This window comes from Pleuronectes platessa, chromosome 1, assembly GCF_947347685.1.
Source record: "Pleuronectes platessa chromosome 1, fPlePla1.1, whole genome shotgun sequence".
Taxonomy (NCBI): Eukaryota; Metazoa; Chordata; class Actinopteri; order Pleuronectiformes; family Pleuronectidae; genus Pleuronectes; species Pleuronectes platessa.
The window spans coordinates 29,860,512-29,878,562 of record NC_070626.1 but is presented as its reverse complement, the minus strand read 5'-3'; the positions used below and the strand labels follow the sequence as shown (position 1 = coordinate 29,878,562).

The 18,051-nt window shown below is 46.1% G+C and overlaps 1 protein-coding gene across 1 annotated transcript in view; it reads left to right on the top strand.

Moving 5' to 3' along the window:
* The window catches only part of nav2a (neuron navigator 2a), a 55,343-nt gene that overhangs the window by 18,839 nt on the left and 18,453 nt on the right, over nt 1–18,051 (top strand). The window contains 6 exon segments of the mRNA XM_053440320.1: nt 9,965–10,094; nt 12,397–12,480; nt 12,482–12,719; nt 13,254–13,977; nt 15,052–15,271; nt 16,937–17,226. Coding sequence (XP_053296295.1) covers nt 9,965–10,094; nt 12,397–12,480; nt 12,482–12,719; nt 13,254–13,977; nt 15,052–15,271; nt 16,937–17,226 — 1,686 coding nt within the window.

Below are 18,051 nucleotides of genomic sequence, written 5' to 3'. Positions count from 1 at the left end.
CTATAATGGTCCGTCTTGCGATTTGAATTCTCTTTGTTCGGGCGAACAAAGAAAAACGTCTTTGTGGCGTGAAGCCGCTGTAGCTGTGAGGAGCCGAGGCCCCGCCCCCTCCTCGCTCGGGCGCTGGAGATATCATTTCTCTTTTCCCAAATGAGGGCGTGACACAAAGAGGAGAGAGAGGAGAGGGAGCGACACATACATCTCTCAGTTTGAGCCTGATGACTGTTTCTGTCACACGAGGAGAAAGGGGATATAAATCAGTATAATGAGGTTACAGGCCGGTTAAAGGACTTTTCTGGGATGGGTGTGGTGATGGATGTTGAAGCTGGTGTCTGAACAATAACATAATAACATGTAGTATTTGCATTGTGTTAAAGAAAACACAAAGTTTTTTTTATTTTGCTTGATTGACATGTGAAGCTGTGACTGAATCCCTCCCTCTCTCTGAGCTGATGTGAAAACATGAATAACTAAAACACACTGAATGTTATCTTTGGTTTAAAATGGTGTCTTAGAACAAAAGGGACGAATCAGGAATGATCTCCATCTTTAAAACACCTGTAATTAACACAACTCCACAGGTTTGCATGGGTTTAGAACCTGAAAGTACCACAGACAAGGGGCAGCGATGGCAGAATGTGAGACGAGGGACGTCTGTGATTGGACAAACGAGGACGTGGAACCCTTTGTATTCACATCTGATGTTGGAGTCACGACTGAGGAGGAGATAATGTGGGTTATGTAGTTGTGTGTTTCAGTCGTTAAGACCCAAACATTCTGCTTTTACTCAACTTTGGAAAGTAAAAAGAAAACTTACACAATGTGATTTTTACTTCTCAGACGCATTGTGACATCATCTTGTGACTCACTGCATCGACCAATCAGACGCATCCAGGCCCACATTCCTGATAGGTCACTCTCCTGAGGGGATATTGTGTAATTTACCAGGGGCTGTGAAATCTCCTCTTATATGATCAACTGTTGTGAAGTCGTTTGGAATCTGATTGACTCACGGATCTGTTTCTCAAACCTCCCTGTGCTCATCGTGGTTTATCTTCACACGCATGTTCCCCACCGTGTGGATAGGACGTACAGGAAGTACTGCATAACCTTTAGTAACTTCCTCTTACCTGTACAGACAGTGACAGGTGAGACCTTGATAGTACTTCAAAGTAAAAGCCCCTTTTTTATTATTAAATGTTTATATTATTATGATGAAGAGTATTATGTCTGTGCCCTCATCGTGTGGACACTGAACATGTGTCAGTACAACAGATGTTTGGACTGTTCTTTGTTCTGAAAGGTGTGTGTGTGTGTGTGTGTGTGTGTGTGTGTGTGTGTGTGTGTGTGTGCGTGTGTTGTTTACAAGCATCTCCTCTCTCAGGACCTTTTTAATCCCACCTGTAATATAGAAGAGAAGTTGTTGAGAACATAATATACTACTCTCTCTGTCTCTCTCTCTCTCTCTCACACACACACACACACACACACACACACACACACACACACACACACACACACACACACACGCCCCGGGCTGCAACATGTTATCTCTTGTGTCAGGACTTGAGCAGGCTCCCTGTTGGCCTGAGGGAGAAAGAGAGAGGTTCACCCTCCTTCATCAACTCCTCAGCTACCAGCAACACCTGGCACTCCACCTGGCACTCCACCTGTCTCTCCGTCCGTCTGTCTCTCCGTCTGTCTGTCTGTCTGTAGCCCCACCTCCACCTGCTCTCCTTCTCCACCACAGTGAATAATAATCACTGGAATCGGTTTCCTCCCTCCTCCGTCTGCTCCTGACGTTCCTCGTAGAACCACAGCTCTATTTGTATGATAATCACAGGAAGATGGGAACATGGTACTGGTACCAGTCCCTGTTCTGACCTGTCCTGACCTGAGAAGCTAACCCCTGCTCCACTCTGTTTGGTTCATGGTGGCAGAAGGAAGCTGAGTTATTGTTGCGTTACCAGTGTGTCTCTCAAAATCATTTTCCATAACAAAGTCTCAAACCTTAGGATTGGAATAAGTTAAGTGAAGATTTCTGTGACAGTTTTGTTTGCAGCAGATAAAGATTTAATAGATAAGATTGCCCTGATTCTCGGGGATCTACTTTAATTATCTGGTCGTGGATGAAAATGTTTCTTTTGAGTCTATTTGTTATAATCAAAAACAAATTCTTAATCATATTACTATTTCTTGCTCACTGTTAGAAACATAGCATCAACATAAAATATTAAGAAATTAAGAAATAAATTAAATAAGTCACTTTAATTAAACACGTTTACTTAGTTTGACAGACCGTGATAACCTAACACCATTTGTATTATAAGAGCTTCAGTAAATAATGTGCATTGACTGAAAGAGGAAAGGATTCTCTTAAGTTGTATGGCTTAAGATTTTCTGCTGTTTGGATTTGTTCTTGTTAAGAAGGGAAATGTTTTGTGTATATATTTATCTTCCTCTTCACCCAGAGGATGAGAAGTCGAAGAAATGCTTCTCCCATAGAAGTCTGGACTCTCACAGCCTCTGACTGCCCTTTAATACTGAACCCTGCATATGCCTCCCAGCCATGTTAGCAGCAGCTTTCTACTGAGTCAACACAGTGTGTGTGTGTGTGTGTGTGTGTCTGCATGTGTGTGTGTCAGTCTGACCCACAATCTGTGGTTATTCCATGTAGGCTGTAAGGCCAGAGTTAATGATGCTCCTCCACGCCCACATACTCCAGCTGCTGCACAGCGCTGCTCCACCTACACTGAAGAAATATCCATCTTTACTCAATTTATTCATATTTCCTTGTTATAAAAGTGAATAATTAAAACCTGTTTCCGATACAAATCAACCATGATTTCCTATGAGCAAGCGTTGATCTTAAAGTAAACTACCTGCCTGAGTAATATGAGGATTTGATGCTGTTGTGAACGTGTCTCTCTTATTGTGTTGTGCAAGTGTGAAGGCAACTCTCAGTAAACTCCATCGCACGTTATCCAGATTTCTACCCGCAGGTCACGTCTGAAAACGGCTCAACCGACAGTTACCAAACTTCCCTTTATTCCAATAACTATTTACTCATGTAAATTATTCACAAACCCTTTTTCTCTTGTTGTTCCAGCGCACACTGACAATTCATACTTTGTTTAAAACAACATTGGTTTGCATGTGAACCGCTCAGGGATAATCTCACTGCTCCGACAGATGTGGGGTACGACAGCTTCAGAGCTCAGAGGCAAAAACATGTGTGGGTAAGGATGGAGATGTGTGTTTTTTACAGTGCACCACACACAGAGCAGGCCGGCTGCCCACTTGCATGTGGGAGGAGGGTCTGGAACTCAGAGGGTTAAATGAACGAGAGGATTGTGATATGAAGAGAGAGAAGGAGATGGAGACCATAAGACAGAGAGTCCATGGATAACGTATCAGCAGATTGTTAACCCCTCCCTCAGGGCGTCCAACAAGCACACCTGACACACACACACACACTAAAGAGGGTGGGACATTAACGGTAGAAAAGGGTTTTTGTCCCACACGTTCTCCATCCTCAGTTCTCTTCTGGATTTTCCTCATGAAAGCAGTGAGATGCAGCAATATGCCAAAGAGAGAAAGAACATGGACATCAGGGTTTGAAGGGGAACTTGAGATCTGAGGTTCTGTCCCGTGTCCCTGGTCCAGTCTGTGATCTGAAACTGTCTCTGGAGCAGGCAGAGCACAGGAGCAGGACATGTTGGACTTTAACTCGTCCACTGTGAGTGATTTATGAAGGGTATGTTTGAATCCTCCATGCCTGCCCTGACCTGAGGTCCTGGGGCGGGTGGGACGTCAGCAGGTTCGTGCAGGTTGCAGCTTTTTCAAGTCACTGGATAATTCTGATTCTCCACGTTTCTCCATGTGAGCTGCAGGAAAGAGCTCGGGGACAGAAGTCTGTGTTCCAGACGCTTCATGACACTTGAAACAGGCAAAACAACATCTTGTTTCAAGATTGCATCCTGTTTCCATGAAATGGTATCAATCATGTGAGGAAATGATTGTTTATTCATATAACCCATTAATAAACAGTTTTCCTTTTTTATTTAGCTTCAATCTTCATTTTCCACACTTACAGTAACATTAAGATATTATGGATTTAAGTGGATTATGACGTATTTGTTATCTTTAGAAAGGTTGTGTGTGTTTGAGCTGTGTTCGGAGTCAGACAGCTCAATAAGTTACCATCACATGATGTATTGTTTCCATACCCAAAATAATTGGTTATTGATATTTTAGATATTCCCATATGTTTGATCACTGGCTGTTTTTACATCTTGAGGTTAAAACTTTTATTTATCCCCATTGTTTGCACCGTGAGACAAGATATTAAGTTCATGTGGGAAAGCAACTGAAAGCATCTTTAGAAAAAAAACACATCAAAGTGCAGGAAGAATCCTCCACTTGGCTTGATCCAAATATTTTATTTCTTTTAAGTGGATCATCGTTTGGCATCTGGAGACTTTATTAAAGAAGGTTTCAAACCAGATGAGCATGAAACACAACAGATTCTGGTCAAAACATGGAGTTAAGTTGTGTGTTTTTTGTCGTTATTTGAACCCGTGAACCCGCAGGTTTAGAGGCAGTTGCCACCTCAGCTTCATTCTGGCATCGAGGCGACAATACCTCAGCTTGTGTGTAGTGTGTGTTTAAGCAGCGTGTCTGCACTCACATGACAAATTCCACATTCGTCCCGGCAGCGATTTGCATTTTGTTTTTTAGTTTTCTGGATGCGGCTCGGGAGGAGATGTGCGCCCGTGCTCTGTGATGTGTGTGTGCGTCACGTGGGCGAGGGATTGTGTGTTTTCACCACATATCCGGGTCAGTCGGTCGAGTCGGAGGGAGTGTGTGTTTACACATCAAACACACACACACACACACAGAGAGAGAGAGAGCGAGAGAGGGAGAGAGAGAGAGAGAGAGAGAGAAAAGAGCCAGAGGGATCGAAATGCTTTGATAAAATCACAGAGTGCAGATAGCAAGTGTTTCCCCTCAGACAAGAGACAATGAGAGAAGACACGGGAGAGAGACACAGAGAGAAAGAAAGAGGGAGACAGAGAGAGAGAGAGAGAGAGAGGAAGAGAGAGAGGGGGGGGAGGGAGAGAGAGAGAGATAGAGACACAGAAAGAAAGAAAGAGGGAGACAGAGAGAGAGAGAGAGAGAGAGAGAGGGAGAGAGAGAGAGAGAAGAGCCAGAGGGATCGAAATGCTTTGATAAATTCATGGAGTGCAGATAGCAAGTGTTTCCCCCCAGACAGGAGACAATGAGAGAAGACACGGGAGAGAGACATAGAGAGAAAGAAAGAGAGAGAGAGAGAGAGAGAGAGAGAGAGAGAGAGAGAGAGAGAGAGAGAGAGAGAGACATTCCTAAATGAAACTTGTCCAGTTCACTTCGGTCCCTTCTCGTCCCAGCAGGGACAGCTGTGTCATTTTGGTACCACAGGGCTCCTGAGCTCCGTCCCGGAATGTGCCGGGCCCCGTCCCAGCGGCCCCGTCTGCCCCCCCATCCCTCCGTCCCCCTCATGCTGCCTGGGCCCAGTCCGTCCTGACTGCAGCTGTACAGCTTCTGCACAGTGCAACATTTTCTAATCTCTTTAATATCAAGAGCTGGACATGTTGGAGTGCAGGTAATGGTGTCAAACTTCAGATGTGAGCAGCCAAGAACTTAATCTGTGTAATGACTCTTAAGTTTTTCTGAACCCTGAGGCAAAGAGCAGCTGCATGAAAAGAAGCTGACGTGAGAAAACTTTGTTTGAACCTGACGGAGGAACGTTCCAGCTCCGAGAGAAACAACCAGCTGTTGTGTTTCCTTTGTTTTGTCATCGATTTTTTTGCATTTTCTGTTTTTGAATTTTGTGCAAATCTGAAAACTGACCAGTTGAAATAATAAAACCATTTCCTCTTATCGTCACTTTGACTGGACATCGAGTCTCAACCCTTCTTTCTGACGTGTGTCTGCAGAGAATCATCATCACATGTCTGCTCAGATTCTTGTCGCACTATTGTTGTCGATCAAATAGTTTCATGATTCAATTCAAAACCTCATTTTAGACTTGATTTCAATCAGGGGGGGAAAGTTCCAGTTCAGCTCTTTTTGTGTTTAGAGAACATTTGAATTTAAGATGTTTGTCTTCTTCAGACATTAAACATTTCAAACCTCATGAATCCTGACAAACCGTCTCATTGAGCCGAGCTGCCCGAGGAGGAGACACTTGTGTTTCATGTTGTGCCTTCATGCAAACCACGTTTTCTTCCTGATAGGAAGAGAGAGGGTTGAAGTGTCCCTGTTTGGGATTAGGACACAACACTGGATCCTCTGTTCTGATGTTGTGTAGAAAACACACAAACCTCACCTGTCAACTCGTCCACGCTGCTCCCACACCCACTTCTGCCCTGAGGACAGTCAGTGGTCCCGTCTGTCTGTCTGTCTGTCTGTCTGTCTGTCTGTCTGTCTGTGTGGACAGAGACACACAGTTTGGGGTTATATGATCCAGACGTGGTGCGAGGACCAGTAGTCTCTTCCCCCCCCCGTCACACACCGAACACAGGAAATCCCCTTACTTCTGCTTCATGGCTCTGTTATGGCCGCATGTCTGTGTGTATAATTCTGCGGCGCGGTGCCTGGGAGCATGTGCCAGAGACAGACGGGGGGGGGAGTTACAGTACTGCAGCGAGAGAGAGAGAGAGAGAGAGAGAGAGAGAGAGAGAGACACAGAGAGGCCGAGTGACCACAGTCCCCGGGGACGCACACAAGAGAAGTTAAACAAACACAACCACGGCCTCTTTCTCAGGACACTACCACACACTTCTTATTGGCTGCAGCTCTTTTCCTTCCACTGGTCCCCTTCGCCCCCCCCCACTGTGCCCCTCTCTTCAAGGAAAGTTTGGAGGTTTGGCCTCTGACCTCTGACCCCTCTGGGAGAAGTGCCTCAGCGAGAGGTTCCTCTCTGGAATGTCTGGATTTGGGTCACTTCTCCTCTTCGGCCGTCCTCTTTGCACAGAGAGAGAGGTACCGAGCTCTCCTGATGGTTTAGAGTCTCCTTCACCTCCACTGCATCATGGAGGTGAACTCTCCTTGTGGCCGGATAGTGTTGGAGGTAAGTGAGGATTCGGGTGATTTGGGTGGACCGACCCTTTAAGAGGAGGCACGAGGAGCTCTACCTCTTTCCCTCGGTGATCCACTCCTCCTCGTCGGCCTGCCCTTGGCACCGCTTCCTCCCGGGGGCAGCCCTGTGGTCCATGTCTCCGTCTCCTGTGATTTGTCCATAAAGGGCTCGGCGGTGGTGAGCCGGCGGGTAGCTGTGCCAGCGGGAGGCCGTGGGCTGGGCCAGGCTGCCGGGCCTGATCTCTAATTAGCACTGGCCTGTCAACCAGTCGGGGAGGATCTGTCTGGGAAATTGTAGTCCTGCACACAGACACAAACCATCGCTGGGAAACACACGGTGCGGCAGCGGCACTGGCGTGAGGATCGTCCACCGGTCTCGTCTGTGATCGCGTGGCTTTGATTCCTGGTTTGATTCCTCTGAGGCCCAGGAGGCTTATTTGGGGCTCAGGGTGTGTTTGTGTGCGTCTCGGTGTGCGTTTTTACCAGTGTGCGTTAGAGGCAAGGCTGCGGCAGTGAAGTGGTTAACAGTCCCGGGGGAGGCTCATGTTACCAGCACCAGGGCAGGTCTTTCCTCCTTTACTCCTCACCCCCCCTCCCCTCCAGTCCTCCCCTCCTCACCTCAGTCTCTGTTAGTCCAGTGAGAGACCAACAGGGCCCCAGGGATGAAGCATCAGTGCAACCGGTGACAAAGGAGCTGGAACTAGGAAGACTGCCAGGGTGAGGGAGGGAGGGAGGGAGAGAGGGGGGGGTGGGGAGAGAGAGCGAGAGGGAGAGGGAGAGAGAGAGAGACTGGGAAGGCTCAGAGAGTGAGAGAGAGAGAGGCAGACAGATAGGCAGTGGGAGAGAGACTTGGCCGGGTGAACTCTCTCAGCGGCGTGGAGTCATGAAGCTTTCTGTACAGCTCAGCGTTTTCCCACAGCGCCCGGGTTCCCACAGCAACCCAGGCACCCTGACCAGGTAGATGCATGTGTGTTTGTGTGTGTGTGTGTGTCTGTGTGTGTGGGTGTGTGTGTGAACAAGTGTGTAAAGGAAACTTTGTCTTAGTAACGAGGACTTAGATTTATCCCAGGGATCAGGGAGCGTTGAGATCTTTCTGGGTTTGTGTGTATCTGTTTTATATCTTTTTGATTTTCCTTTTGTGTATTCATTTGTGGGTGTGTGTCTGTGTGTGTGTGTGTGGGGGGGGGACTTTCCCCTGTGTGTGTACGGACGAGTTGAGATGGCTGTGGTCACTCTCAGATCTCTCTGCACCTCTCAGCTCCTCACAGGCTTTTAAACGCTGTGTGATTTATTCTGCTGGAGGGCGATTGTTCCCTCGTCTCCGTCTGTCAGGCTGAGGCTGCTCACCAGGCAGCAGGACGTGTGTTCAGGCTGGAAACCTGTCGAGCAGCAGCTGATCAGACCTCGCTGGGAATCTGAATCTGAGGCTTCAGCCACGGAGCGCTGCTTTGTTTTTGTGTTCAGCTTCTTTTTGAGCCATAATTATGATGCTGTGTTTGTTTGCTGTAGGAAACATTCAGGATTTCCAAGTTGGCGGCGGAGCAGCACCGCACTGACTTGTTCTTTTGTTTGACAGATGAATGATGAATGAGCTTCACTGCTCTTTTCTGTTTCTGGTGAATCCTTGTTTCGGCTGCTTAAACAAGCAAATTTGGAAACTTTGTTGTTTTTTAAACTATTTCATGTGAGTCTCCATGATCTGTAACCATGATATTCAGTATTTCTAGAAAATGTGTTTATTTGGTTGAAACTGATTTTGTATAAAAAATAAGCTCAAACTAGAAACTGGAAACAAAATTGTTTGGCATCAATATCAGAAATCACATCTTGGCACTAGAGACAAAAGATTTCAATCTGTATGCAAACCCACTGGTGATTATGGTGTTTATGAAATAGATGAGGAGATGATTGGTTGATTAATGCACCATCATGTTGACTATTAATTAATTACTTTTTGCAGAATGTCTGTTTATTAGTTTGTTGGCAAAGAAAATACTTAATCCACTTTATCAATAGTGAAAATGATCTGTATCTGTATCATCACTGGATGTTGTGATGAGAAAGCAAGAAAGTGTGTGTCTGTGTGTGTGTGTGTGTGTGTGTGTGTGTGTGTGTGTATCTGTCGTCTGGTGCAGCCAACCCTGCACTGGGCATCACCATCAGCCTCCCTCTGCCTCTTTCAAAGTTATGTTTGCCAACTGGCTTCCTGTCCCCCCCCCCCCCCAGACTCCCAGCGGATATACACACACACACACACACACACACACACACACAAACCCCTTCCCACACACACACACACACACACACACACAACCACACATATTTACAAATGTTCTGCATCAACTCCCAGGGTGTTTGCTGTGTTCAGCTGGATCTGTTTGAACAACTCACAGACACACAAACACGCCATGATGTCACCCCTCCATCGAGCCTTTGTTCATGTGATAGACAACCCCATTCAGCCTGTGTGTGTGCCTGTGTGTGTGCCTGTGTGTGTGTGTGTGTGTGTTTGTGTGTGTCAGTTTAGACACAGGGCTAAAGGAAGAGAATCACCAGGCAGTCAGAGCTGTGTTTGTTTTCTATTACTTCCATTTCTCCATCTTTTATTTGTCACAACACTGAAGGAATCGATTACATGTGACGTCCTGTGTGTTGAGCTGCGACTGTGAAACAGGAAAATAAAGAATCAGTGTCTGTGAAGAGTCCAGATGAGCAGTGTTGAGTCTTCTGCTGAGGAAGCATGGTCCCAAAGACGCTCTCCTCTTCTTCACTTTGTAAGATTCATCGTTTAAAGAGAACTAATGTGTGTGTGTCTCTGTCCTCTTTGTGTGTTTGTGTGCAGCTGGGATGACAGCAGCTCAGTGAGCAGCGGCATCAGCGACAACATTGACACAGATGACATCAACACCAGCTCCTCCATCTCCTCCTACGCCAACACACCGGCGGCCCAGCGCAAGGGGATCAACGCACAGGTACGACACCCACAGACACACACACACAAACACACAAGTGAATATTTATGCCTGTCATAAAGCTGCAAACATATCTGGATTCATTAATCTCTGATGGAACATGTAATCCCATCAAACATTTGTATTTCATTTCCCTTTTTTCTATCAGAAATAGAAACATGTAATTTACCTGAGTTTCAATTCTTCTAATATCGTTGTGTTTGTGAAGCTGAGTCTTTAATAGATTAAGTTGAAGATTGAGAAGGATTTGGATTCAATAAGCGGATTTGATTCTGCGTTCAGATTTGATGAAAATTCCACCAGAGCAGCTGTGCCAGAGGGTTCAGGTCCCTCTGTTTGCAAACAGTGAATCAGCGCTGATCTACAATCTGCTGTCAGTCATTAGACGCTCACGAGCACAACACCATGTTGTCTGCAGCCTCAGTGATTCCTACAGGTCCAGAGCTCAGTCCCTCCCAGCGGGGCTTTGGTTTTTATTCCATTAAAAAAACTAAGATTTTGATTTCAGCAACTTTTTCAGTGTCAGTTTTCTTATATGTCTGTTTTCCACATTCAAATTCACATTTATCTGTGATTTAGGTTTTTCAACAATGATATATACAAGTTAACACAACAGAAATATAATCATGAGTGTCACGTTAATGCAACATGAGTCAGCAAGTAAACAGCAAGCCAGCAAGGTTGTAATTACCCCCCCCATCTGTCTGTTTGTTTGTTTGTCAACATGATTCTGCAAAAACTACCAAACTGATTTATGCAAAACTTGATGGAAGGAACCTGTAAAATGTTGGGATGGATCCAGACAAAGGGGCAGATCCAGGAATAATTTTTCCCTGTATTTAACATTGAGATATTTCTGGCTCATTTCTCTGAGTTTCTATGAATTCAGTGCAGATTGATTGAATTTAAGGGAACTCTCATCGAAGGGGGGCATTCTAGTTTCACATGTAACGTTTGGAATGTTCAAAACTTTAAAATGAAAGAAGACAAACGTTACAAAAGCGTTGGAGGACATCTACGTGGTCGTTTCTCGACTTTACCTCCTTCTTTTCTCAAACCCAGTGTGTCCCAGCATTCCTCTGCATCCAGAGCAGAATGTGAGAGAGAGCGTCTCGGTGGCACAGCGGTGAACCCGCGGAGCTAAAGCTGATGTTGACTCTGGCCTCAAACCATTAAACACTGATTAGGAGCCACCGCGGTTCAGGAAGGTGATCGGTGAGACGATAATATTGTCAGCTGACTCACTTGGGCACGGCACGGCACGGCACCCAGACAGACACACACTGTATATTGTGGCGGATGTGGAGCCGGTGGTCATGTGACGTGTGTCCATTACTGCAGCGGAGGTCAAGGTGCCGATGGAGAAAACAAAGGAGTCTTTCTCTCGGTGCTGAGGCTCTGACTCCCTGCAGGTTAATAAAGTCTGTCTCTTCTGTCCTGTGGCTGTAACGCACTGTCTGGACCCAATGCATTTCTATAGCATCACTCTGACAACTGCAGAACAGACCTCAGAGCAGCCGTCAGCCTTTAAACAGCTGTAATTTACTGTGTTACTTAAATAAAGGCCACGGCGAAAACAAGATATATTATTCTCACAAAGAAGTTAAAAGAAATCGTATCAAAATATCACACACAGACATATGATCTGAACTTAATTCGAAAACGAATCAGCTGCAGGGACCACGACTATTAACTTGTCTGAAGTTTTCAAAAGCAAAAATATTGAAGTCTCGAATTCTGCCCTGATAAAAACCTGGAGGAAGAATAAAGTGAAGAAGACGGCATCAGATGAGATGATGTGAGACAACGCTGTTTCAAGACCTGAGGCCAGAAACCTCTCTTTTATTTTTATAGATGAAAAAACACATTTTATTCCTGCTCTCTTGCAAATATCCCTCTTAAATATCTGCTTTAATATTATTCATGAGGCCTAGAAGGTGTTTCCAATTTGAAATCTAAAAGAAAGGAGGAAAAAGGTTAAGTCCTGTTGTTTGCTCGAAGTTCAAGTCTCGAGCCGCTCAGCAAAACGCAGAGTCAGCGAAACCCGTCCTCTCACGTAACCAGGAGCTGCTCTCAGTCATGTGGTCGAGCAGCTTCCCGACAAATTGCTTAGGTGACGTTGGCGAGGATCTCTGGTGGGATTACCCAGCGTGATGGCTGTGGTCATAAAACGGAGTGGTTTTTAAAGCCACTTGGCCAAGTCTCATAAAAGACGCTTTCATCAGCAGTAATAAATCTGACATACTGTGTGTGTGTGTGTGTGTGTGTGTGTGTGTGTGTGTGTGTCTGTGTGTGTTCCCAGCCTGTGACGGATGCAGAGAAGCACTCGGCCTCCACCGCGCTGCACCAGGCCTGGTCGGGGGACGAGGTGAAGAGGCCAGACGGGGGGGGGGTCAGACAGCGGGGTCAGGATGGAGCCGGGCTCCAAGTGGAGCCGCAGGAACCCCTCCGACATTTCAGACGAGTCGGACAAGGGCGGCTCGGGGAGGAAGACGCCCTCAGTGTCCCACACGGGCTCCTGGAGGAGAGGCATGAGCACTCAGGTCGGGGTGACGTCCCCTCGGACTAAGAGCTCCAGCAGCGCGGGCTCATCGGGCCCCGTCGGGCTCAAGGGCCACAGCTCAGGTGACACACGTCTTTTCTTTACTGTTAATGATACAGTTTTGTTTTATGCTCATTATTCTTTGTTACTTTCTTAAATCAACTTCCAGCAATGTATCCAACTGAATTTGTTGATGGAGCTCTCAACACTGCTAAAAATATTAGGCATACTATTGCAACTTTTTAAAATTTTGATATCGTAATGTGGGATTATGTGTATTTTATATTTTTAGCTATTTGCTTTTACTTGCTTCCTCTGTTTGTCAACCTATGTAAAGTGTCTTTGAGAATTTGTTATTTATTATTATTAACTTAAAGTCTTAAAACTTCTTAAAGAATAAGAAAGATACTTACCTAGACTTGAGTCAAGCTTATTTTAAAACAACCTGAATTAACTAAATATAATATATTAGAAACATTAAGGCTTAAATGTGAATAAAAGCTTTTGAAGGTCTGGATCTTTGATGAGGCTTTACTTTAATCCAGACAATGCTCCTTGTGATCTGAGTGTGAAACAGTCCCACACACTGTCCTGATGTCTCCGTCTGTGTCCTCCAGGGAAGACGGATGACGTCAAGGTGTCAGAGAAAGGACGCGTGTCCCCTCGGGCGAACGGCCTCCACCGCTCGCCCTCGGACGCCGGACGCAGCAGCGGCGACGAGGCCAAGAAACATTCCATCTCCAGCAGCCGCGCGTCCACAACCAGCGTCCTCACGCACACCGTCTCAGACCCACACTCACAGACACACACGCACACCTCACGCACCCCCACCAGCACCTTCGGCTTCAAGAAGCAGGGCCACGGGATGGTGACCATGGTCACGGCCAGCGGTGCCACCATCACCAGTGGTTCGGCCACCCTGGGGAAGATGCCCAAATCTGGGGCGCGCTCACTGGCAGGAGGCCTGAAGGCCAGCGGGCAGGAGGGCGGGGGGGCCCCGGGTCACCACGATGACGGCTTCCTGTCCATGAGCGCCCGCTCCACGCTGCAGTACCGCAGCCTGCCGAGGCCCAGCCGCTCGGGGGCCGCCGCCCGCCACGGGAACCGCTCGTCCACCAGCAGCATCGAGGCCGCCGTGCTCTCCGTCACCTCACACGGCAAAAACCACGTCAGCCTCGCCAAGGCCAACGGCTCGGGGGGGCTCCTGGCCAATCAGACGGATCGGGAGAAGGGAGTCTCGGACATCGACAGCCTGAGGGGCGGGGTCGTGATGCAGGGTGGGGGGGCAGCGACTGTTCCTCTGACTGGGAGGCAGCAGGTCTCCTCACCCACACTTCGCAGGTGGGCACGCACACACACACACACAGAAAACAAACACACACACACACACACACACAAAACCAACACGCACTCTTACAGAACATTGTTGATGCCGTCAGTAAGCCTGCAGACACAGTGACGACCAACTGATGAGCCACACTAAGTGGGGGGCTCTCCTGTACGGGCTTGACTCTACCCACATGCAACACACACACACACACACACACACACACACACACACACACACACACACAGAGGAAGGTTTTAAAACACAGTAATCACGCAGTCACTGTAAATAATAAGTAGCGATGAGTAAGGATCACACGTGTGGGCTTGTTACACACACACACACACACACACACACACACTCTGTGAGGTTAAATGGGGCCATTGTGAATGCAGGGCCTTGAGCTGAGCTGATCAGCTGCCAAGCCTGAGCGTTAGCGGTGTGTGGGGGGGGGGGGGGGTGTAACGGGAGCTGGGTCTTACCTCAGCGCCCTCATTAATGTGAGGGAGTGATAACTCTTCAAAGAGGCCTTGTGCTGCCATTATCGCCCACCACAGTCATCACAGCCTGTCATTTCACTTTGAGTCAGGATTAGCAGAGAGCCAAGAGAGAGTTGTGTGTTTGTGTGCGTGCGTGTGTGTGTGTGTGTGTGTGTGTGTGTGTGTGTGTGAGACTCTACCTTTTCTACATCTCTCTTTTTCCACATCGAGTAAAATAAACGTTTAATTCTTCCAGTTCTTTGATGCAGAACAACCATGAATATTTAATTTCATCATCCCTGGAGGATGAATCCTAATGGTCCCCCCCCCCCCCCCCCCCAGATCTTTCTTTATTAAATTCAAACTAACTCTTAAATAGCTTCAAGCATCTTCAAGTAGAAAATTAAAAAACAGAAGCTAACGAGCTATAACCCTGAAATCACACGTTCTCCTTGAAGGTCACAGAGTCAGAATGTTCAGCTTTAGATCTTCTTCTGGTTTAATGATAAAAATTAATTTAATTGACTTTTGTGACATTGTTAATTAGTCCTACTGGTCACTAATGGGAGATGACCATCTTTAAACCTGCTCTTCTCTCATTTTCTACAGGTTGTTTGGTGTGAAGCCCGGTAAACAGGCTCCGGTCACCACGGCCGAGAACATGAAGAACGCCACCGTTATCTCCAACCCCCACGCCACCATGAACCACGTGACCACGGTGCTGGAGTCACCTGACGGAGGCCTGGGCGGAGCAGACAGCGAGACCAGCAGCCCCCTGTTCGGAGGCAGGGCACTGGGATCGGGGACTGGGACGCTGGGCAGCGAGCAGGTGAGCGGGAACTGGGAGTGCTCACTTCATACTGTACTTGGGGATTCAAGTTGACTTTTGGGCCAAACTAACATGGAGGAGGCAAAGAACAGTGAACATCTTAGAACATGATGTTTAGATCGAACATTGATCTGTTATTGGCCGAGGAAACAGGAAACACAAAGAATAAAGGTTGTTCTCTTTCTTGTAGATTCACAAATCTTTGATTCGACCTTCATTCTCAAATCGCTGAAGTTGCATTAAACTTTATTTATACGTTTGCCTCCCTGGAGCAGAAGCTCATTTATTTTCGGACCCTGTTATTTTTAGCTTCCCACATTCTCCAGTGACCCATCACTACATAACTTACCACGAAAAGAGGGAGGAGTTTATTTTAGGGTCACGTTTTAGCTATTTTTAACAGTGTCGGACACTTTGTGGTCCCCAGAGGATGAACCCTGCTGACTTTGGTTATTTAATTTCACCGTGATGTTAACATTAGTGGTTCAGACTGGGAAATGTAAACACATATTAAAAGGAGGAGCCGTAATTACTGAAGTCATCACCTCATCATTTATTATAATAGACCAGTGATCTTTAGAGCCGCTGTGTTTCCACTCGTCACATCTTCAGTCTGTGATCAGCTGTAAAACCGTCAGGTGATGTTTGGTTTGAGGATTTTAAAAAGACGCCTCTGAGCTCAGGGATGAGTCAGAACAGTTTGTGTGTGTTCAGGATGTTTGTCGAGCGTTAGCGGGGACACGGGGATGCTTCTCTTCTTACCTGACTCATCCTAATGCACTGGTTAGTTTAGTTCAGGGGAGGAAAGTGTGGACAGAGTAGAGAGGAAGTCGGAGGGCGAGCAGGCTCAGTCACGAACTCTCCGTCAAGTTCTCACATGATTCCCGAGGTTTTATCGGACGAGTTGTGAATCATAAAGTGACACAGAGGTCATTGTTGTCTGTGTACGCATGAGTTTTAAAAGAGTGAAAAATTATCAAATTAAACCTCAAACAAAAGGATTAGTGATGAGTCAATCAATGTTTTTGTGATTAGTCACTGGTTCTTTTGAGAGGGGGAAAATGGAAGGAAGTAAAAATGACATTTATAATTTCACAGAACCCAAAGTGAAATCTTTAGGCTCCTTGTTTGGTTTGATCAACAGTTCCAAATATCAAGATGAGCAGAATCTTCTTTCTGTTAAGAGATGAGGTGTTTGAATGTAAAGTGCTTTGAGTCGTCATCAAGAGAAGAAAAGCACCAAATAAACTCAGACCATTTATCATTTCAGCTTCAAAATCGATTTTGAGAACAACAAAGTTATGTGATGCTGCAAACTTTACGTCTGTGTGTGTCTGCAGACTTTCCCAGTGGCTGCTTGTGTTGATTTGTCCTTACTTGAATACATACATGTGCACATACATGTGACCTTCAATCACGTAATATTCTACACAGAGTTCGAACAGAATTTTCCATAGGTACTTTTATATGTGCTGCTCCCTCTGCTGGAATTTAAGCTGATTTTAAAAGATCAAGAAATTTGCTCTAGCGTAGCAGAAAGCCTTATTGTTATCGCAGGATGTACATGTACACATCTCTCCTATCAAACAGATGTTAATCTCAATGAGACTTTTACCTGGTGGAAAAAAGGATATTTATATATAACCTCATCGTCTCCGCCCACAGGCCTCCAGCCCCGGCTCAGTCTACTCCTCCACCGGCCCCTCCAACAGCCTCACCTGGGGCACCACCTTCAGCAGCTCCTCCGCCCCGAGCAGGGAGAGCACGCTGGGGGGACACGGCGGGACGGGCAGCATGGGCTACCCCTCCGTCAGCAGCATGCACACCAGCAGCGAGTCCATCGACATGAGTCTGGGCAGCGTGGGAGGAGGAGGTGCCGGCCACGGGACCCACAGGGAGGACACCCTGTCCGCACTGGGACGCACCGGCAGCGTGAAGACGGGCATGTCTGAGAGGTGAGGACACAAAATGGTTCTTTTGTCATTCTTCTGTTTCCTTTTCCACTAATCAGGCCTCATCTGTTCTCCTGCGTCACGTCTTCTTTATAGTTGGTAAACCAGCTCCTGCCCAGGTCCCACAACTCGGATTATCACGTGTTGTTTACAAACTAGTACAACTTTGGTGTTTTTGTAAATATAACTTCAGTGAACAAGTATAGATTTGCCTTAGCCGAAGGTAACTTGGGTGTTTTATTATAATCTACATCCTGAACTTTTACTGAATGTCAACTCTGTCAATAGCTGAGTCATGGAGTTGTGAAACCATCACATTACCTCAGAAATGTGAGCAACACGAAGTTTAAGATAAAAAGATTGTAGCAACAAGAGCAAAGGTACATTTGACTGATTATGAGTTCAGTTTATCACATTATAAATATAATATAAATATTTATTCTTTAAGAAATAGGATAATTTTCCTTTAAATCTTCTAGTTACGTAGCAGGTTAGGATTTTAAATTGAAGACATGTGAATTGTTACAGATTAAATTACCCAGTAGTTTATAAATGAAGTTTGAATCAACCAGTTAAAATCCTGACATGCTGTTGATACAGTGAATGTATTCAGTATTAATAATCCAGAAGTAGAACAAACACAATATGAAGCTTTGAAAATCCTCAATCTACATAAAGAAGCTTTATTCTGAAGCTCATTTCAACCACTTTACTTACTTTAGTTTAGTTTTGCTTTACTTTTTGATATTAATATTATAAATTCTCCGTCCATTCTGCTCAGTGCCGACATTGTTTTCGTTGTGAGAGCCCTGACTCTGGGAGGTGTCG